The sequence below is a fragment of the Lampetra planeri genome, chromosome 29, assembly GCF_965212315.1.
Source record: "Lampetra planeri chromosome 29, kcLamPlan1.2.h2, whole genome shotgun sequence".
Classification (NCBI taxonomy): Eukaryota; Metazoa; Chordata; class Hyperoartia; order Petromyzontiformes; family Petromyzontidae; genus Lampetra; species Lampetra planeri.
In genome coordinates, this window is record NC_136135.1 from 7,592,888 (window position 1) to 7,616,768 (window position 23,881).

The 23,881-nt window shown below is 45.7% G+C and overlaps 1 protein-coding gene across 2 annotated transcripts in view; it reads right to left on the bottom strand.

Annotated features, from left to right (window-relative positions):
• Positions 1–4,639, bottom strand: part of LOC144728644 (beta-secretase 1-like) — a 28,027-nt gene extending 23,388 nt beyond the window's left edge. Inside the window, exons 1-2 of one of the 2 annotated variants that reach the window (XM_078608216.1) lie at positions 4,244–4,639; positions 723–1,010 (exon numbers count right to left, since the gene is read on the bottom strand). In XM_078608216.1, coding sequence (XP_078464342.1) covers positions 723–1,010; positions 4,244–4,300 — 345 coding nt within the window. In that variant the 5' untranslated portion in view covers positions 4,301–4,639. Of the gene's footprint in view, positions 1–722; positions 1,011–4,225 lie in introns of both variants that reach the window. The other variant, XM_078608215.1, reaches the window with a different exon arrangement.
• Positions 4,640–23,881: the final 19,242 nt, after the last annotated feature.

Below are 23,881 nucleotides of genomic sequence, written 5' to 3' on the forward strand. Positions count from 1 at the left end.
GACAGACGTTGATGGATTGACGAATCTTGCATCATTGTTTCAACTGCCACGTCGGAAGACAGAATCAAGCTGGCAACTACTGGATTGAAAGTCCAGTGCACTAACCATGACAACACCACAGCAGCCTCGCACACTTCTGTACGAAGTTCAAATTAAATGGCGCCACAAACTTACGTGGTGCCATCTTCACCGACCACCGCTTCACATGACGTTGTCCCGCACACAATGTAATCCAGTGCGTTCTCTGGAGGCGAGGGTTGGTATATTGCACAGGAGTTGGCAAAACAGCAAATGGAGCTGTTCACGTGTTAAGTGGGATTCCTCTGGGTACTTGAGCGTATTCCCACGCAACATACACATCACCCTCAACATGTAATTGGCCAAATATACCAATGCAGGAAATACCTGAACACGGAGTGTTAAGACACAGGAAGGCTTTCCAGCATAAATAACACCGTTATTATACTCTGCTCCGCTGGAAGCGAGAATTCTAGGGAGGACATTTATTTCTCCGAACACGATACAACCGACATATGACTGGCGTTAAAATGAAAACAAGGATTGACAACAAAACTCCTCCACTGCTGGCCCCGAGCGAGCAGGCGATTGAGCGAGCAGGCACGTAAATAAGCGCGAGTGGAGCGAGTAAACGAGTTTGCGAGCAGTTCAGCGATAGGCGCGAGCCAGCGATCGCCGCGAGCGATTGCGCAAGCGAGTGTTACCATCTGGGGTGGGGTGCCCAAGGCCATCTCGATGTAGTATCCCTGCCCAGGTTTCCCTCGCAGGTTGTCGAGCATGCCGGGGACGTCCACAGCCTCGGCTCCCAACGCCAGCGCGTCCCCCCCATCCTCGGGCGGCCGCGGCGACGCCTTCGCCGGCACCACCCCCATCAGCTCCTCCTGCAGGGCGACGGCCCTCGGCTGGACGTGCCGATTGTACGCGGTGGGGCCGGCGGCGAGGCGGCGAGACACCAAGCGCTCCGTCCTCAGCGGGATGCGCACGGAGCCGACCTGGAGGTGGGACGATGGAGAAGGCGGGGAGGAGGGTTCCACGAGAGTTCATCTCACGGGACGCGCACGGTGCAGAGTAAAATTGACAACGAACGCCGAGAATTCTCCTCGTCCAATCTTGTCAGACCTGGGAAGCTAAGGAAGGTTAAGCTTAGAGAGTGCTCGGATGGGGGACCGACACACACAAAATGGGTGTTATAGGGCAATGGTGTTGGTAGCACAGACAAATTCACTGCCGCACTATACAACGATGCCCCCACGTATATGCCCGCCGCATTCGCCAACCTGCACAGACCAGTGCGGTGAATTATGGCCAGCGAGTCTGCCCCTCACACGGGCTCTTTGATAAAAAAAAGAACACGTATATACAGGCACGATAACAAGCCAACATTTTAGACAATGGTCCCTGTTTAGAGCAAAATATCCACCGAGAAAAAATGTATACAGTACGAGCCGAGTGTTAACCTTTATGGGGTATACATTTCTCTGCTACAGCATTAATGAAAAAAGGTTAGACTTGTATATATACTCCTGCCAGAAGAACCAATTATTCATCTTTCTTGAATACAAATGTCAATTGCTTATGCAGACTGGGAGTAGAATGTAGCGTGTAGTACTGGTTTACTTTTAAGGAAAACATCAGCCTGCTTGTTTTGGCTATCACTGTGCATGCGTTATCACTCATTCTCCCCCGGAGAACAAGGGGGCAAACACAAACTCTCCCAAGGTGCGGTTTTTCAGGTTGGGCTGCTGCGTGCTGGGAAATTATTTTCTCAATAGTGAATTCTTAAATTCCTGAACAAGTCCGGATTCCCAGTGGGTGTGTTGTTGGCTCAGAAGCTTGAGAGAATGAAATGCTGAGCAAGCAAGCCCAACCCAGGTCGCATTTGGATGACAATTTAGCTGTGGAAACTTGCGCCTTAAGCGCACGACTGCCATTTGTGTCTACAAATGTGAACGCAAATGTACGTCAATTGAGCCTTGCTGGGCTTTTCAGACCAAAGTTCTCAAAGGCAGCAATTTTTTTTTTGTCGAGACAAGCACTGGAAATATTTCGAAATTCTGTGTCGGTCGCGTTAAATAAATTCAGTCGTTACCAGGGGGGGGGGGCAACCCTTCCAGCAATGAAAAATGATAGAGGAGTTGTTAGTAAGTAAAGACTTGTCCCTTGCTTTTTATTCGACGCGTGTGCGGCGATGGCGCGGCCATCAATCGAGGGTCAAATTCGAACCGCGTTGTGTGATCGGCATCGCGCTCGCTGAATGCCTTCAGAGAAGTCGTGTTCTGTATACGCAACTGCGCACAAGTCTGAGTCACTGAGAACTGCTTTGCCATTACTTGTTGCCAATTTTGGACTCAGACTATTGTCCTATCATCTCATAGAGTCCCTGGCATAAAATAATATGCTACACAGTGGCAGTGGGGGTCGCAAAATGCCGATTAATTACGAATAAACCCCAATGATCCGATCGAAAGAAGGGATTTCGATCGGATTATTGGAGGGGAAAGTGCCACCCCCCCCATGGCTCCGCCAGTGAATGTTATTGGCAAGAGAGCTCCATACACACTTGCGTAGAATCCCGTTGAGAGACAAACAAAAGAATATTAATCCAGGATTTTCGGTCAACTTTTCACGGGGCATCTGAATTTTAAGTCACGCTCCACTTTTCAGAGCTTATTTTGTTGAACCAGATGGGACATCGCGAGGCAAGGATGCGCCAAAAATGACAAAGGCAACAATGGTGGCAATTACAATTTGTGTAATCGATGGTACTCTCGTTTTTACTACGTCCATCACAATGTACTCGGCAACTCCGTACAATTTACCCGCCTCAACAATGGATGAAAGGCGGCAATTGGTGAACAAAAATTTCTAACCAACTCACAACCAATTTGGCCATTTACCCCCCCCTCCTCCTCCTCCCACACTCCCCGATGCGCGATAGAATTATAAAGCGCCGTCCCTTCATCGATGTAATTACAGCAATGAAATGAAATCATCACACAACAGCCTTGCGATAAACTGCGGGTTGGTGAAAGCAGCACGCACATTAAGCACTATACAATTAGCGCGCTCGCATCCGTCAACAAAGGGACGAGAGGTTTCAAACTGCGTATTTCTCAACATGCACAATTTTACGATTTTTATATTCTTAGGTTTTTTCGGTAAAGTCACGTAGGTAAAACATCAAAATTAATGAAAATAAAATAAAATCACTTGATGCAGCTAATTCGGCTGTGACGGTCCCACCTGATGACGGAGACTTGTGTTGCCTCCGAAACGTCGTGATTTTTGTTTTTATTTTATTTTCATTAATTTTGATGTTTTACCTACGTGACTTTACCGAAAAAACCTAAGAATATGATTCCTTGCAGTCACGAAAGCTTCAAATCTAGAATTTTACGATTGAAATTCAAAGGCTGGACCAGCAGCAGCAACGCCATCGCATCACTGACACACAGGCAATACCTCTCATTTGTGAAGGCGCGATTGGATCCAATGCTCGGCTAAATACAAACGCACGTGTTTTGAACTATCACCAGCATGATCATCATCGGCCGTGGTCAATCCACTGCTGGATGAAGGCACTCCTCCCCCCCCCCCAAGCAGACGTGGGCCACCTCTCACGATTTTCAGCTAACAACCCGTGCCAAGCACCTGCAAACGACAGCTCCCATCTCCTCGGGCGCGTTCCACTCCCGTCAATCTTCACCACCACCATCATCATCATCCCTTGTCCCTGGCCACCCTAACTCCCTTACTTAATTTCGAACGCCATTAACCAACCTGCGCTAATGCCCAATCCAACCGCGTTCATCTTTCGGTCGCTCAATGTAAACCGCAAAAAAAATCGGTGCGCATTACAAATTAGTTTTTTGAGCGTTCAACGCGACTCGCACCGAATGCCACACGTAGCAGCTGTTATCTCAAACGCCGTACACATTCGAAGCAAGGTTTATCCTCGGCATAACGGAAGAGGGTAGGAAGAGGACCCGAAGTGCAATTTAAACCCACGGCCGAACACGTGTTGGGGTCAAGCCAAAGCCGAAGCCGCTACTACCGAACACCTTCGAGACGCGGCGCAGTAGTTAACGACCGCCGCCGGTGCGGCAGCAGACGCGGGGCCCTCTCAATGCCCCCGCTCTACGGTAATTACGGTGATCGAGTCGAAAGTAGTGCGTCAGTCGCGCGCAGTAACACACACAACACGCACCTCGGCCAGGCCGCTCACCGCCTCGCACACCATCGCCGCAGCAGCCACCGCCGCGATCAGAAGCAAGTCCCGCATCGTCGTCGGCGCGTTCAGCGGGCGCGATGTTGTCACGATCGTAATAAAAAAAAACCCGCAGCGCTAAACGGGCGATTCGTCCGCCAATAGAGCTCTCGAACAGCTCTCTCGACGGCCCCTTCCTAGCCCCTTCGGTTCGGACGTAGCGGCCGTGAGCCCAGCGCCGTGAGCCCAGCGCCGCTCTTGCCTAACGCCGGTGCCGGCCGAGGCTCTCCGTGGCCCCGCGGGGACCTCCCTGTCCCGAGCCGTTGTCCCGCAGCGTCCGGCCGAGCGGCCGCGATTTCCTCCCCTCGGTTCTACGGCACCGCGAGCTCTGAGCGGCAGTGAAAGACAGCGGAGACTGAAGACGGGAAACACCCCCCCAGCCCCGCCCCCATCCCCCCCAGCCCCGCCCCCATCCCCCCAGCCCCGCCCCCATCCCCCCAGCCCCGCCCCCATCCCCCCCAGCCCCGCCCCCTCGATCCCCCGCTCGTCGATCCCCCCCTCCCCTCGTGGCGCTTTTACAAAGTGTACCCAATAAGCCGTCCGCCTCCAATCTCGTCTCACTCCTCCACGCACTCTCCTACCTCTCTCATTTCACTCTACTCCCCTCCACGCGCTCTCCTACCCCTCCCCTCTCATCTCACTCTACTCCCCTCCACGCACTCTCCTACCTCTCTCATTTCACTCTACTCCCCTCCACGCACTCTCCTACCTCTCCCCTCTCATCTCACTCTACTCCCCTCCACGCACTCTCCTACCTCTCTCATTTCACTCTACTCCCCTCCACGCGCTCTCCTACCCCTCCCCTCTCATCTCACTCTACTCCCCTCCACGCACTCTCCTACCTCTCTCATTTCACTCTACTCCCCTCCACGCACTCTCCTACCTCTCCCCTCTCATCTCACTCTACTCCCCTCCACGCACTCTCCTACCTCTCCCCTCTCATCTCACTCTACTCCCCTCCACGCACTCTCCTACCCCTCCCCTCCCATCTCACTCTACTCCCCTCCACGCACTCTCCCCCCTCTCCCACCTCTCATCTCACTCTGCTCCACGCACTCTCCCACCTCTCATCTCACTCTACTCCCCTCCACGGACTCTCCCACCTCTCCCCCCTCTCGTCTTACTCTACTCCCCTCCACGCACTCTCCTACCTCTCATCTCACTCTACTCCCCTCCACGCACTCTCCCGCCTCTCATCTCACTCTGCTCCACGCATTCTCCTACCTCCTCTCATCTCACTCTACTCCCCTCCACGCACTCTCCCATCTGTCCCCTCCAATCTCACTCTACCCTCATCCACGAACTATCCACTCCAGCAACCAATGTTTTCTGTCAAATCCCGCGGTCAACTTTTGCTGAGCAGGGGATCAGTATTTTTCCTGTCTGGAACACCCCTGTATGCTGTTGGCTCCCTGCCCATGTTTCGAAGGCCCGTCCAGCATCTTCAAATTTGGTCACACGTACACGCTATACATGTCAATCGACGTATTGAACAAGGTACCTCGTAATATTGTGTTGGCAGTGGTGCGAATGCACAAATAACGAATCCAACACATTTGTCATGTTCACTTGGACCTTGAAGGGAAATATATAATTGGTGACGTTTTGGATGATTGCCCTTCTTGATAGAGAGCAAATTGGCCAGAGAGACAGAGTGGATACGAAGTGTTGGAGACCGCACTAGAGCATTGGGCTATTACATTTGAGCACAGTTTCCCGATGAACAGGTTTTACATTGACATGTGAAATCAATACAATAGCAAATATATAAGAGACAACGCCCGAATAAGTCCGGTTCATTGACAATATACAAAAGGAGGCGATGTCCACGCACATGTCATAAAATGATGAGCACACATCACCCCACAAACAGCCACGCCTCCTTAAGAGCTTATAAATAGCAGAATTGTAATAAATAATTATCATTGGTGTTCTATTTCAATTGAAGCCCTTTGAGGTTCATTATCTCTCGCAAGAAACACCAGCAGTGAGACTATTGGGATTCATTATCACTTTTTAAAGGATGCTAGAATGAACAAAGTTCTTTAAGGGCAGGAATTACAATATTTTTTTTCCTTTTAAAGTTTGTCTTTTTCCCCAGTGTCATTCGTTAATGAGACAGAGGGCCCGTTTGGACAGTTTGCAGGACAGTGAACCTGTGTGTCCGAGAATGCCTACAGAAGACTTAATTTTAACAGACTTCTCCCAATAAACTATTTAATGACCCTTCTCATTCTTCACGTCTTGGGGCTCACACAATCCCCAATACCCTCTTTACCATGCCATGAGATTGTTTGTCGCATGACGGTCAAACGAAAATAAACTTAACGCGATGGTGTTTTTGTGCATGTATTTGTGACCAACGTAACACCATCAACTCACGACATCCGAGAACCTGTTTTCATCACACATGCAGTTTTGTGTGATACTGCATTGGCGGTGGCGCATACAAAAAACACATTCGTCAATAATTCCATCATGAAAGCAACACGTGTAATAGGCGATGTTTCAGACAATGGCACTTCTTTTTTTAGCAGAAATAGTTTTTTTATGACAGGCTGTCATGATTCAAACCCAGGAACATCAGCAGTGCTGGCTGGCTCTGTTCTCTGACCTCTTGCCACCTCCCAGTCTTTTACACGTTTATTTAAGGATATATTTCATATTCCGGTTATGAAATTGGGAACAGGCAAAAAGTCCATCCTCGTTCGGTGATGTTAAAGTCTTTAACATGTGATGTTAAAGTCTTTAACATGTGATGTTAAAGTCTTTAACATCAACTTTCCAGCAGAATACACGCATTTGGTAATTACCAACAAAAAGAGACAGAGGCTGCATGTATTTAACCATTTACTAAAGTGCAAGTAGTCAAATGGCTTTCTGGCCACCCGCGTTCATTTACAAAAATGTGTTTTTTAAATTAACATTTACAATATAAGCATGTATGATTTTGCAGAGTTGAATTCCTATCGTATCGTTGGCCATACAAATCATTGTGAACATTACCAGTCTTATCAACATTTAAATGCAGAGATACATTTATTTTGAGATTGCGGCGCTGTGGAAAATGTGTTTGTCGAAAAGTCTGAATATTTTTAAAAGCAAAAGCTCAAAGTTCTTCTAGATATATTGGTAAAAATGTTGGTTAAATCATGTTTATATAGGCCCTTTCAATAGATTGTTTTAAACCAAATATTGATGTCCTTGCTGAAAATACAATTGCCTTTATTGCCATAACCAAATTATGAGATTTACAACGAACAAATGATTGAGTTACGACCATATCCGGCCTACATAAAAAAACACCACTACAGTGTATGGATTATATTTTTAAGGGTCACTTAAAACACGATAATGCACGTGAATTATAAAATATAACATTTTCTCTTTCTTTTAGTTTTAGCCTATTTAGCTTCATTTTGGATGAGTCACGACCCCTTTACAGGCATTATTGGAGTGAGAAATGTGTGGAAAATAAAGCGCTCTCTCCTCATTAGATGACCCAGTAGTGTTTGTTCATTGCAGAAAAATCAACCCACGCAAAACACAATCTGCTAAACCTTGCCTAATAGCGTGATAACACATCTTATTCTCTAATTTTCACTCCAAAATTACTTGTTATTTTTCTCATGTCTGCATGCGCATTTTGACCTTCATAAGCAATAATTCAGTGGCATATTTTTTTTTGGATTCATCATCATCAGTCATGCTCAATCCACTGCTGGATGAAGGCCTCCCCCCTAAGCCGCCACCACCTTTCACAATCCTTGAATGTAACGATCCACCCAGCACCTGCACACACGCTGATTTCATCGCTCCATGTCCTCAGTGATCACCCTCTCAAAAAGATTCAATTCCTTTTTAGGTTTTTTCGGTAAAGTCACGTAGGTAAAACATCAAAATTAATTAAAATAAAATAAAATAAAAACAAAAATCACGACATTTCGGAGGCAACACAAGTCTCCGTCATCAGGTGGGACCGTCACAGCCGAATTAGCTGCATCAAGTGAGGCAATGATTCAAGAAGTAATCCCTTATAAGCAAGTTGAAGGGGGGAGGAGTGGGGGGGGGGAGCTCATCAGAATGTGGTAGCCAATGAATGGAACGTATCGGGAGGGAGGGGGGCGGGGCTCAAAGACAGCACGGAGTGCTAAGTACAACGCATCGGGAGGGGGTGGGGCGGGGTCAAAACAATGGACGACGGCTTGGACGCGGTTGCTGCTGCACACGCCAACACAATGGACAGAGAGGGGGGAGGGGAGGTCTGATACACATGATAGACAAAAGAACGAAAATGCCCATGTTTATACCAATGCTGGCTGAACAATGAAGAGAGCACTGCCAAAAAATAACTGGGGATGTTAACACTCGGTAAAGTAAAGTAACATAGTGCCTGTCAGATAAGATGGTCCAAAAAAGTGTAATTAAGTCTTTTTTGCGTGGTTGATAACATCTTTCCAATGATTACTAAGTTTGTACCCATCATCACGGTTGAAATTATGTCTGTGTTTGTATATTTGTATGGCTTCGTGTACAAACCTTTGATGGTAGCCGGGAGGTTTGCAGAGAACCTTGGTCTCGGAAAAGATAATTTCATGAGAGCCCACCGAGTTGTAGCAATGATCGGCAACGGCAGAAGAATCAGTTCTGCCGTGTTTCAGATCTGACTTGTGGTCGCGGACACGATCAGAAACATGACGTTTCGTTTCTCCAATGTAGCAATCACCACAAATGCAACTCAATTTGTAGACTCCAGGATACTGTAAGTCAGGAACGACATCCTTCACAGATGGAATCAGATCACGGATTTTATGCACTGTACTGAATCGAACTTGGATCTTATGTTTGTTTAGAATTTTGGAGATCATTTTGGTCACGCCTGCTATGTATGGTAACGTGATGGTTTTGGTCGGAGTTTCAAGTGGCTGTTTCTGTGTGGTGGGAGAGACAGCTTGGCGGATAGTACGGTCAGAGTATCCGTTCATCCTGAGGGCCCGATGTACATGTCTTAATTCACCGGTCAGGTGGTGTTTAGGTCAGAAATGCCATGGGCTCTGTGGTATAGCGTTTTCATGAGAGAATTCTTTTGAGATGGGTGGTGGTGGGAATCCGGTTTCAAGTAGGAATCTGTGTGGGTGGCTTTCCTGTAGACAGAATGTCCCAAGGATCCGTCAGGCCTCCTCTCAAACAGAATATCCAAGAATGGTAGTTTACCGTCTTTCTCCACTTCCATGGTGAATCTGATGGATGGGTGTCTAGAATTGATGTGGTCCAAGAAGTGGTTCAATGCTGGGAGGCCATGTGGCCAGATGACGAAAGTGTCATCCACATACCTCTTCCACAGGGAAGGACGCAGGGTAGATGTCTGGATGGCGTCTGATTCAAACTTTTCCATGAACATGTTGGCTATAACTGGTGACAAAGGGGAGCCCATAGGGGTACCCTCATTCTGTTTGTAGAAGGTGCCATTCCAGGTAAAATAGGTGTTGGTGAGGCAATGCCTAACCAGCGCAGGTGCATCAGAATTCAATCCATGTTGGACTAAGTCCTCAATTATTGTTAGGGTGTCCGGTACTGGGACTTTGGTAAACAAAGATACTACATCAAAGCTGACGAGGATGTCATCAGGAGATAGTACCATGTCCTTAACCATAGAGACTAATTGGGTTGAGTTGAGTACTGCCGAAGAGGTCTTGCCTGTGAAAGGGAGCAGAGTATCTGATAGAAAACGGGCTAGTTTGTACGTAGGAGAGTTTATCGTCGACACAATGGGTCGTAGCGGGGTGCCTTCCTTATGGATTTTGGGAAGACCATAGAGTCTGGGAGGTCTTGCCGCCGATGGTTTTAGAGAGGGACGTTTGCTTGGTTCGATTAGGGAAGTCGAACTCGTGATGATACTGTTGGTTTTCGTCGTTAGGCTTTTAGTGGGATCGTTTTTAATTTTGGAGTAACTCCCATCATTAAGAAGGTCCAAGATTTTGTTGTTGTATGAATCTTTATCCATGATGACCGTGGCATTGCCCTTGTCTGCCGAGAGGATAACTATATCATCTCTCTTTTTTAGGTCCGCGAGTTCAGAGCGTTCGTTTTTGCTGATGTTACTAGTGGGTTTCTTAGCATTCTTAAGAATAGTAGCTATTTCAGCTCTTGCTACATCCGCATGGATGTGTCCTATGCCTCTGAGGGCTACATCAATCTGAGAAATCATATCCTCTACTGGTATATATTTAGGGGTGACGGCGAAATTTAGTCCTTTGGCCAGTACCGTTTTTAGAGTGTCAGAAATTGGGATGTTACTCTGATTAATCACGGTCTTGTTAACATCCAGCTTTGCGATGTGTGGCTCTGGTTTCTTCTTAGATAGGAGGTTGAATTTAGAAATCAGGTTAGCTTTGCATTTGGCTGACATTGAGTCAGCAGAAGCAGAAGTCATGTTATCAACGTGGTTCCAATCAGAAGGTGACATTTTTTGTGTTAACATTAAATGTGTTTGTAAGAGAGTCTTGTCTAAATTATCGAGTTCAGATCGGAGTAACCTTATTCTCTCCGAGATTAGTGACAGGCTAGCTTTAAATAAGATCTGTTTAGAGTTCGGTGAGGACACAGCAGCGGATGTGAGTGTGAAAGCGATGGGTATTACCTTGTTATCTCGGCATCTCTTGAGGAAGGCCAGCGTCTCGAGAAGCTGTGACTTCTTGTCTCGTTGTCTGTTAAAAACTCTAACAGATAGGTGGAATTCCTCCCCGTAGAGGGCATTAATTCTAGATTTGAAGCTTTCGTGACTGCAAGGAATCATATTCTTAGGTTTTTTCGGTAAAGTCACGTAGGTAAAACATCAAAATTAATGAAAATTAAAAAAAATAAAAACAAAAATCACGACGTTTCGGAGGCAACACAAGTCTCCGTCATCAGGTGGGACCGTCACAGCCGAATTAGCTGCATCAAGTGAGGCAATGATTCAAGAAGTAATCCCTTATAAGCAAGTTGAAGGGGGGAGGAGAGGGGGGGGGCTCATCAGAATGTGGTAGCCAATGAATGGAACGTATCGGGAGGGAGGGGGGCGGGACTCAAAGACAGCACGGAGTGCTAAGTACAACGCATCGGGAGGGGGGGGGGGTCAAAAGAATGGACGACGGCTTGGACGCGGTTGCTGCTGCACACGCCAACACAATGGACAGAGAGGGGGGAGGGGAGGTCTGATACACATGATAGACAAAAGAACGAAAATGCCCATGTTTATACCAATGCTGGCTGAACAATGAAGAGAGCACTGCCAAAAAATAACTGGAGATGTTAACACTCGGTAAAGAAAAGTAAAATAGTGCCTGTCAGATAAGATGGTCCAAAAAAGTGTAATTAAGTCTTTTTTGCGTGGTTGATAACATCTTTCCAATGATTACTAAGTTTGTACCCATCATCACGGTTGAAATTATGTCTGTGTTTGTATATTTGTATGGCTTCGTGTACAAACATTTGATGGTAGCCGGGAGGTTTGCAGAGAACCTTGGTCTCGGAAAAGACAATTTCATGAGAGCCCACCGAGTTGTAGCAATGATCGGCAACGGCAGAAGAATCAGTTCTGCCGTGTTTCAGATCTGACTTGTGCTCGCGGACACGATCAGCAACATGACGTTTCGTTTCTCCAATGTAGCAATCACCACAAATGCAACTCAATTTGTAGACTCCAGGATACTGTAAGTCAGGAACGACATCCTTCACAGATGGAATCAGATCACGGATTTTATGCACTGTACTGAATCGGACTTGGATCTTATGTTTGTTTAGAATTTTGGAGATCTTTTTGGTCACGCCTGCTATGTATGGTAACGTGATGGTTTTGGTCGGAGTTTCAAGTGTCTGTTTCTGTGTGGTGGGAGAGACAGCTTTTGATGTTTTACCTACGTGACTTTACCGAAAAAACCTAAGAATATGATTCCTTGCAGTCACGAAAGCTTCAAATCTAGAATTCAATTCCTTGGCTCCCACTCCATTACTATGTTTGACTGATGGTCACCATCGCTTCTCGTGTTGCTTCCTGCCCAAGCTCAATTTTCCTAAACGTTTGAATGATATCATTAACCTGCATTTATTCTCGAATCCATGTGCTCCTCTTTCTGTCTCTCAATGTAAATTCAAACGTGCATTGCTCCATGCGTATATGCGTACTGTTTAACACGTAGGCTTTCGCGACCAATATAATCAAAAATAGAGTTTTTTTGGTTAGATCACGTAAAAATGAATGTAATCTAGAATTGAAGCTTTCGTGACTGCAGGAATTACTATACTCATTGGTTATTTCGGTAAATTTCGATTTAAAGCTTCCGTGACTGCAGAGATTCATCTTCTTGGTTCTTTCGGTAAAGTCACGTAGAAGGGAAGTAATAAAATAATAAAATTAAATATATTATATTATTATATTATTTTATTTCGGTAAAGTCACGTATGTAGAAATAAAATTAAATTAAAATAAATCACAAATAAAATAAAATAAAAATAAATCACATCATCGTGATTTATTTTAATTTCATTTTATTTGTGATTTATTTTAATTTCATTTTATTTTATTTATACATACGTGACTTTACCGAAAGAACCAATGAGTATAAATATGAATGTGTCGTTAAACCCCCCACCATCCGACACAACCAATACCCCCCCCCCCCCTTCCCTATAGCATTCACACCTGATTAGCTCGCAAGTGACGACATCACATTTATCCCTCTATTTAAGGAACGAAACAGAAGGATTTCTCCACAAATCTGGCCGTCGCCTGATGATGCGCGTTGTAATTACTGCTGAAACGTCGTACTCAAATGCAAAATGTTGTGTGTTTACTCTCCAACACACTGATGTGCTGTACTAGTAACGAATTGGCACGTTCTGCTTACGTGACTAACCTTGCTGAATTGGCTGCGTCGGGTGGTGGCGGGTCTAACGACACATTTATATTTACGTGATATAACCCAAAAACCTCTATTATGTATTATCAGCGTAATGTCAAGTTTTTGTTGTAGTTTTACAATCTCATACGAAAAAATATGCAAGAGGACTAAACTTCCAATGTTTATGGTAAAACATGCAAATTGTCTTATAGCAGGGTATTGCTTTAATTTTAACAAACTAAAATAATGATTAAATATACCCCCATCTTATCGCTTCATCTGCAGTGGCCATCGTCAATGGACGTGTGTCCTCTCCGGTGGCTGTCGTTTTATCGCCAGTCTCATCTACGGATCATCATGGTTCCTGCCCAATCCCATTCACTTTCCCTCATCGTCAATATGACGTCGCATTTTGAATTTGTTTTCTGATTCATTGTGTCCCTGTTCGTGTCTTTCAAAGTCATTCCAAGCGTGAAATTGTAATGTGACGTGAACATTTTAATTCATCTTAACACCAGGGGCAAAGCGAGAAACACCAGTCATATGGAGGTATTGCAGTTGCATATAACAGCCTTACCATCCATTACACTGCATCGATTATATTATTTTTCGTTTATTATGGGAGGCTTAATATCGTCACGTATTGTCTGGTGGAGTAGCCTCACCTTATTATATTCAAAAAATATTTCTCCAAATTGTATTCAAATTGTGCTCTTGCCATTCTGTCACAGATAAGGAATCCATTCGGAAATCTGTTCGGGACTTTGTCGCGCAGAGAGCTGTACACAGAGCAAGGAACCGCTTCTGACATGTTTTCAAGTGACTTCTTATGCACACGAGGGATCACCACTCTCCCACCTGCCCTAGCACGGAGAGAAATGTCCACCGTATAACAGTAAAACCGACATATATAGTTTTTAATCTGGAATGTCACCACATTGAGTGCAAAAGCAATTCAATTACGACAGCATTTCGGTGCAGTCATTGGTGAAAGGGCTAAGACCAGCAACAATTGACAACCCGGCTTGATCACAGGCATCTGCTCGCATTTCGAACTGCCAATCGCCTCAGGTGGAGAAGAGCACCTGAGGGAAGGGGAAGGTGGGAGGTGGGGGGACCCTCGACGGAGGAAATTCCATCTCGAGGCGCGCGAGCTATCTGGATATAGCCAACGTCCTCCATAAGCGTCAAACACTTGAAGAATACACTGGTCAACACACTTTTTCTGGCATAAGGTATTCCAACGGGTTTAAGGTAATTTTGGGGTGCTGATTCCAAATCTGGCATCAGTTTTTGTCTATCACATCAGGTTTTTGAGATATCAAATATTGCATTTTCAATAAAAACTGCAGAAGAAAATATTAAATAAATGTGGATATCTACATTAAATGATATTATAAACACACTATCCTAAAAATACAGCACCATAATTTAACACTAAAGCAGTCACTGACTCGCAACAACTTGCAATCATAAGTGACAGAGTTAATTTCGGGTAAAATCAATTAAAATGGGGTATGCCAATAGCATAAAAATGAGATATGATAGAGCAAATCTGAGATCAGATTTGGAATCAGCACCCTGAAATTAGTCTAAAACAGCTGCAAAAGTCCAGGCCAGATTTTTTTTTGACCAGCGTTATTGTCCGCAGAAGGAAGGGACAGCAAGATGTTCTCGGTCATCGTCAGACGAGCAGAGCCGTGGAATCGATAAGCAACAGACAGCAATGGAGGGACTTCATTAAGGATCCATCGTTGGTGCTGAGCAGACGGACAGACGTTGACGAAGACGGAGAAGCCGGGCGATTCGATCTCAGCTCCTGCTCAGCGCTCAGACCTCTGAGCCACCCACAAATCCGCCGAGGGGCTACTCGAAGCTAATAGCTTGTAAAGCAGGGTTTACGGACCTGCTTCACGAACACAACTCGATGTTAAATTGTGGTTACAGAGGGTGGCAAGGCCCTGGGTGTATTTTTCACCGCAGGCAAGTTCGCGAGAGAGCCACGGTGCAGCGCGGCGAACTGTGTGGTTACACAGCTCGCCCAAATGATGATCCACAGGGTTTAGTTTTTTAAACAGCGGGAAGCCAATGTGATTTGCCGTTAGATACATTTACAGTCCGTGGCAATCGCGAAGACGTGAGCTCGACGCACAGCCGAGCACCTCGCGTTCATTAGTTTCTCTCTTTCGGATTGGCATTTTAGAAAGAGAAAAAAAGTTGACTTCCCATACGACGATGGCGTGCTTGTGTGTCGTATTGAACGCAAAGATGATATTCGTTTTAGATAATACATTCTTACGTTAAAATTATGATTTAATTGGATCTCGGTATGAAGCTTTCTTCGTAATTAAATTTTTTACTTTCATTTTCACTGTAACGTTGGGAATTTAATGTTATGCACATCACCTCTGTTCCCCCTCAGACGAACATTTAAGCATAGACCCCCATCCTCTACCACTCTATCCCTGCTCCCCCTCACTAACACCTCGCTTTAAAATAAAGGAACTTTGTTGTTCAATGAGCGTGAACCGTAGACAACAAAACCTACGAGAACATAATGCCGGGTATAAATAACTCTGTATTGTCGTTTGCAAGTACTGAAACTTTGAACAAATAAATGTTAAATTTCGATTTAAAGCTTTCGTGACCGCAGGGTTTCATTTTCTTGGTTCTTTCGGTAAAGTCACGTAGAAGGGAAATAACAAAATAATAAAAATAAAACATAATAAAATAATTCTCACGACGTTTCGGCCACAACGCAAGCAGCCGTCCTCAGGTGAAGAATGAAACACCACCAAGCTTGGAGCGTATATTTAAGCTGGGTTGGTGGGAGAAGAGCGCCTTGACAAAGGAATTTGCATAGCAAGAGGAATTTAGCATATTTATGGGAAATGCAGATATGGGATTAGTCACTACTTGTGAAATGCGTAGGAGGTGACTTTGAAACCCCCCGCCCACCTCCTACGCATTTCACAAGTAGTGACTAATGATTTTATGATGTTAAATTTATATTATTTTATTATTTTTCCTTCTACGTGACTTTACCGAAAGAACCAAGAAAATAAATGTTACTTTAAAAAAAATGCCACGTCCCGGTGTTTGTGCATTCTCTCCTCATCGGCTCTCCGCTGCAATTCAAGAAGTCGAGTCTCTGTTGGGCTCTCTCGTTTGATTTACTGACCCATTAAGCTGGATATTGCATGGCACAGTGCCCAGCTCTCTGGGGGGCTACCAAGCAGCTGAGCTTCGAGGCTTTCCCAGCTCCTGCTCTCATGCATTGCAGGTTGGTCCAGTTTCGAGCGAGACATTAGCCCATAAGCCCAGCCGGTTATTTAATTTTTTTACCTGGTAAGGAGGCCCACTGAGCTATCTAGCTCTTTTTCAGAAGCGACCCGGCCACAAATGATAGCTCAACGAAGTGGCTTATCACGTCGTAATGTATAGCAGCCAAACACTCTAAACGCGTGTTTATACATGTGGAGGGGAAAACCGGAGGACCCGGAGAAAAATCCACCTCGACCATTGGGAGAGAGAGAGAGACATGCAAACTCCAAATATAAATGCGTCAGGATCAGGATCGAACCCACGACCTCCTGTATACCAGGCGAGGTATTTAACATCTCGCCACCGCGGTTGATCGGTACCACCGGTGTAGCAAATGCTATCGGTATCCCCCACGGGTCGTGTTCACCGTGGGATAAAACGCGTATTCATTTCGGGTAGATACTGGTTCATATGCAAACTTGCTATTTATTTTCACATTTCGTCCATGTTTCATGTTTCGTTTACGACCTCGTTTGTTGGTTGTGCAATGTCCCTTTAAGCACCATGGACAGTACTCGTTCTCTGCAATGTCGATCTTCTTGTGTGTTGTGTTGTTGTTGCTGTGCTGCTTCCGCTGCTGTGCCTGCGGCACCACATATCTCCCTTGAAAAAAAGCCGGGCAACTGGCAAAGCGGGACCATCCGGTAAACACGTAAAAAAAGTCAAAGGGGCCGTCCATAAATGACGTCACGCGATTTTAGACGATTTTTTACCCCCCCCCCCCTCGTCACACGGCGTCACAAAAAATCAGACCCCCCCTCAAAAATGACGTCACAAAGCTCTGCCCCCCAAAACCATATTTCCATTTGGAAAATAAAACATGCTTCAAATCGCTTTAAACTATTGTCATTGTAGTGCGTATTTAATGTGGCGCTGCACTCTGATGTTGTTGGAGAAAACATTTATTAAAAAGTCTATTTAATTAAGTAGAATGTGTCTATATTTATTTAAATTGCGCATTTTGATGTGACGTCACATTTCTCAACCCCCCCCCCCTCGTCACACATCGTCACAAATGTCTGCCCCCCCCCCCCCCCCGAGGTGCGTGATGTCATTTATGGACGGCCCAAAACTGATATGACGTCAGTTTTTTGTTTGTTTGTTCCAAACAATATCCTCGATGGAACGCATTGCTGCACCCGTTACTTTAACAACATTTTATTTGTAAAAAAACAAACTACCACAGTAACCGTGCTATCATAAATACAGGAATATGATCGAAAGATTTTTTTTTTTAAAAAGCAACGTGGGCCTTTGCCACACTGGGTGGTACTGATAACACTGGTCAACACACTTTTTCTGGCATAAGGTATTCCAACTGTATTAAGGTAAATTTGGGGTGCTGATTCCAAATCTGGCATCAGTTTTTGTCTATCACATCAAGTTTCTGAGATATAAAATATTGCATTTCAATAAAAACTGCAGAAGAAAAATATTAAATAAATGTGGATATCTACATAAAATGATATTATAAACACACTATCCTAAAAATACAGCACCATATTTTAACACTAAAGCAGTCACTGACTCGCAACAACTTGGAATCATAAGTGACAGAGTTCATTTCGGGTAAAATCAATGAAAATGGGGTATGCCGATAGCATAAAAATGAGATGTGATAGAGCAAATCTGAGATCAGATTTGGAATCAGCACCCTGAAATTAGTCTTAAACAGCTGCAAAAGTCCACCCCAGAATTTTTTTTTGTTTTTTTGTTGAGCCAATGGCTCCAGTGCTAACATTCACGACGGGCTTACCCGGCAACCGGCACTCGCTGCTCTTGCAATGGTCCCACGGGGTGCGCGAGTGATACAGCAATTGCAGATACACGGTCTCACGCCCGGTTTATAAATACCCGAATGAGAAGGAGACAAAGGGTGATCCTGGAGCATGGCATTATAAACAGGTACAAAAAAATCAATGTCATCCATTCTCAATCCACCAATGGACGAAGGTCATGTCAGTCATGAGGGGGGAGGGGGGGAGTTGACCATACTTCACCCAACACGCTAGTCAGCGCGTGATGGCAAAGGCGGGGAGCATGGATTTGGTGGCATCGAAGCACGGTACAACAATGGATTTTACTTCAGTAGCCTCTGCAGCCTCCTGCTGCTGCATGGCGGTCATACATTACAGCACTGTGTAGGTTTACCTCGGTTTAGCTTCTGAGATCTGGTGAGATCGGGCACATTCCAGGTCATTTGGTAGTAAGCAAGGATTTATTTCCCACTCGATAGTCTCGTAAATGCTGCTTAGCTGGCTGAGGGTAGGGATGATTGGCGTAAGGCACTACCACCAGAGGACATGGCACGCCTATGCATAATCACCCTGTGTTTATGTATACGCTATATTGCCGTAATCTCGCGAACTTGTTTATCGGAAAAAAATACGGTGATGTGGATACTGCGTGCCAAAATAATTCCCGGAACAGCGTTATGGACTGTTCCGGCTTAAGATAAGCCCTCGTCATAGAGATGAACATCTCTTAATAGAGTAAAATGTGTTTGTTTTTTAGCTTTTCTTGAGGGTGGCTGTCCTTCGAGAAGCACTCGATGCTGGATCACAAGAACGCACTGTACCTTTCCCACGTGGGGGGATGTCAGCCGATCGTGCTTCTTGGTTGACATTTTCTGGTATTACATTTCACACTTTTAAAAAAAAATCGTTTGGTGACGGATAACAAATACAAACAAACACCCGTCGGACCTTTTCACGCAGCAAATGTTGGAGGACTGGCACGGGTTGTATGCCAGAGTTCTCATTTTATTTATTCTTATTTTAGTTTGTGCTAACTGCCCACGGGGCGCCGTGACGATTTTAATGAAGAGACAAGACATCATGGGGGCCTTCATCTAGCAGTGGATTGTCATGGCTGATGATGAAAATGTTCTGTTCCGTTATCGCATGAGACGGCACGGCGCATGATGTCATGGGATTGTCTAGAAAGGCTGTTCGAGTCGGGGGTTTTGCTTTTGCAGAGTTTTGGTTAACCCTTCTGCTCATGAGTTTATAGGGTTTCCTCCCTATAGCAACCCAACTCTACGTTTGATTTATATCGGCCCATCTTTACGCGAGTTATCGTGACCCGCCTTCACAGGCAGACAGACGGACAGATGGACGGACACACGTTCTGATACATGAGCAGAGATAACGCATTAGCGCTTTTATCTTTGGTTGGAAAATATGAATGAAAATGGCATCATTAATAAAATAGTCTCTCGCCTACCCCTGCCAATGCCGCGTGCCTCTTGTGCTGCCTTATTTTCCAATCGAGACAATGAGTCACGGATGCATTACTGAAGGCGTGTTAGACGATCAGCTTGCTTCATGCTGCAATGTGATGGTTGGCATGAACCCACCACTAAATTGGCTCGGCGATGGCCAATCATGTGATAAATCAGCGTTGAGCTTTCCCAAGCATTTAGAGTGGGCCGGTATAATAAACTATTACCTTGTTATCCGAACGATAACATACTCCGGAGAGTAAGATTCACCACAAGCTTTGGGTGTCGATAATGCTCCGACGAGTAGTCTTCCAGCGGATGATCATCATGAACCCACAGCTTTAAAATCGGGAGGGATGGCTTTTGGGAAGATGATTATAGCACATCTGGCGGTGTCCTCTGGCTGGTCACGTATCGATGATTTTGAACAACTAGGTTCAAACACTGGTATCCCTGAAGATGAATGTATCCCAAAATTTAATTTCGACTGCGGGGGGTCGTGAGTGGGGGGGAGAGGGAAAGTTTCATCTTTTAACCCAGAGAATGTACGAATCAAACATTCATTTAAAAAATTGTAGCGACTCAACTTTACAGCAGCAGCGTTAATAATTGAATTGAAGAAGAAGCCTGTTTTGGAACGGCAATTTGCGGCAAGCCGCGAATGAACGCCACGGCCATCAACTATTTTGTGTGAACACCAAACTAAAACTTTGCTGTGTTTGTTCACAAGAGGGACCATCTCATTACATTCATCATGTCTGCCGCAATGCAGCCGTCATTATATCTTTATAATCTACAACGTATATTAATAGATAAAAAACGCAGTCTCTAGAACAACGAGAAAAAGGACGAGAATATAAATCGAACACGACGTATTACCACAAAAGGCGATGGGGGATGTGAGCAGTGATGGAGCTCGCGTTGATGATTAAGCGAGACGGAACTAGAACGCGAGATGGAATGACAACACGAGTGGAGCAATTATAATCAGATTCCGCCTTCTCCCGAGATTTTGTCCCACACGGTAGGGGTCCGCTTTCGATAGTCGTCTCTTCACAGCCGACAGCGGTCGGGTGACCAATATCCAGTCAACCACTGCACCCCCCCCCTCCACTTCACCAACGCGCATTGACTAGCACGGTGAAGTATGGTGAAACTAATAGCGTGGGGAAGCCTTCATCCCATCCGTGGATTGAATAAGAGCCGCACACGTGTTTATGTATTTCTTTACTATATCATGCGCACTGCATTGTGGGTACTCCTCCGAGACGTTTGGCCAGGTTGGAAGAGTAGGCCAAATGCCATCTTAAGGGGCTCTCTCGTGCTCCCTCTAGTGGAGGGCCTTTCGCCAGCAGTGGCAAGGGCAAGACATTTCAGCGTTGCGCCTTTTAACTTTTCCAACCGTATGCATGATGTTGATTTTTTTACTGTACCCTACAAAGACAAAGACGAGCACCTGTGAAGGCCGGCACGGCACACGAGGGGGTGGGTGGCCAGCACCACGCCCGGCCGCCTCTGTCTACCCCGTGGCGATGTTTACACAGCGCACCAGGTACTCATTTGAGGCCGAGTCGACCTAGGGGGAGGCCCAGGAGCGGTCTCGTGGCACTCAGAATATGCCCACGCGTAACTCGACCCAGGCAAACGTCTCAGGAATAAAGAGTTCATGCGGTGCAGTTGCTCGGTTGGTTCGGTGCATATTTATAGCCACTCCTGATGTTCTGCACGGGACCCAGGGTCCACCCCCCCCCCCGCCCCAGTGCATGGCGGGGGGCAATCAGCGAGCGTCGTGCATCGGAGAGCACGCGACGCCCCGTTCCACGCCACCAATCAGGTGCCGCACATTAAACACCCGCGGGTTGCCTTGACATGCGGTCGTTTTGGGGCCGTCCATAATTGACGTCACGCAATTTTGGACGATTTTTTTACCCCCCCCCCCCTTCGTCACACGGCGTCACAAAAAGTCAGACCCCCCCCTCAAATATGACGTCACAAAGCTCTGACCCCCCCCCCCCCCCAAATATAAAACATGCTTCAAATCGCTTTAAACTATTGTCATTGTAGTGCGTATTTATGTGGCGATGCACTCTGATGTTGAAGGAGAAAACATTTATTAAAACGTCTATTTAATTAAGTAGAACGTCTTCTTGGTTATTTCGGTAAAGTCACGTAGAAGGGAAGTAATAATAATAAAATAATACGTGACTTTACCGAAAGAACCAAGAAGATGAATCCCTTCAGTCACGAAAGCTTTAAATCGAAATTTAAGTAGAACGTGTTGTCTATATTTATTTCAAGTTGCGCATTTTGATGTGACGTCACATTTCTCAAACCCGCCCCCCTCGTCACACATCGTCACAAATGTCTGACCCCCCCCAGGTTCGTGACGTCATTTATGGACGGCCCCCGACGTGCTCCCGCAGTGAGTTTCGAACAAGACGCAGCCGCGTGCAAGAAGCACACGGCCGTTGTGCATTACGCACAAACAAAACCAAATCATAATTTCTTGAAGAGGTGCATTGTGGTCCACCGGTCTAAGGCATGTTGAACTTCTTTCACACCGTTCGTAGCCAACCGTGCAAATCGGAGGTGCGGGACAGGCACGTCTCCTGCTTTCACATCGTTTCGCAAATACGTCGTCACTTTATTAACACCGATACCTGCTTTGCGTCGCCTCAACTCCCCACACTTACGTCGCTGACAGCATCGTTCGTCCGTCCTTTCTCGTTATCTATCGCCTCTCAGCCTTCGCCTCCTCCCCCCTCCTACCCTGCAAGTCGCTTTGTCGGACGTCGTTTCGATATTCGTCGTCGCACCTTTCAGGAACGCATCTCCGACGTTAACCGGGGTATTACCGTAACGATTAAAATCAAATTTGAGCAAATGTCATCAATTGAAAGAGGGAGTGACGCAGTGGTAGATGACGATATTAAAACCATACAATTTGGTTCCTTCGGTAAAGTCACGCAGCAGACCATGCTTTCCCACCTGATGATGGACGCTTGTGTTGCGCCCGAAACGTCGTGATTTATTTTATTTTACACCTACGTGACTTTACCAAAAGAACCAAAGAGTATGGATTCCTGCAGTCACAAAAGCTTCAAATCAACTATAAACCAGTTGGTGATGGGTTTTTTTGTATTTACCCAGACGTTTTACACATTGTGTCAATCTTGTGTCTTGTTTTTTTTTTCTCTCCAGCCTGTCCATTCTAAATGTATTGCTGTAAAAGGTTGCTGCATCCAAACCGGACCCAAGGAGTGACCAACAGTCGAAGTTAGAAAAAGGTTGCGCATAGAAGAAGACGACCTGATGACACAGGCAGTGATGATAATAAAACTGACACTATTTGGACACACGTGTAGGATGGACAAGAACAGGAAAATGTAAAGTGTGTTGTTCGGAAAAATAGGAACCGGACAGAGAGGAAGACCTAACAGAGAATGGTCTGACGACGACATAAAAAAGATCGGTGCCAGAAATAAGTGGTACTACCTTGAGCATATTGGCACAAGACAGAGGAAAAGTGGAAACAAATGGCACAATGTGCAGTAGACACCTACGGGTTATCTGCCAGTGGATAGTGATGATGATGACTATTAGGGTGGGGGGCTTTTAATCTTCGTTTACAGATTTAATTTCTACAATGGTGAAGCTAAAATTTTCTTTCGTGGAGCGTTCTCTCTCGCAATGCTCTGCGAGACTTCCGAATGGATTGGCTCGTGTCGTGACGTCGTTAATGAATTGGGAAATAGACACGGGAAATGGGCCGTCCATAAATGACGTCACGCGATTTTGGACGATTTTTGACCCCCCCCCCCACGTCACACGGCGTCACAAATGTTTGACCCCCCCCCTAGGTGCGTGACGTCATTTATGGACGGCCCCAAAGTAAAAACGAAGTAAGGTTATGAATTAAATTCCTGATCAGGAATAGACTCATCCGGCTTGGGTGGGAGAAAAAGACAAAGCAGAACATCAACAGTGACTGACCTGTGTAAACTTAACCCTGCCACAGAAATATGGAATTTCCACCACCGGTGCAGTGTTTGCCCACGTGCTTTTCTTAAATGTGAAACCGCGGTTGTGACTCGTCTTTGTGCAGCAATGCTAAGGTTGACTCAAAGACTTTCTTTGTGTATCAATAACAAACACGACAATCAGAGC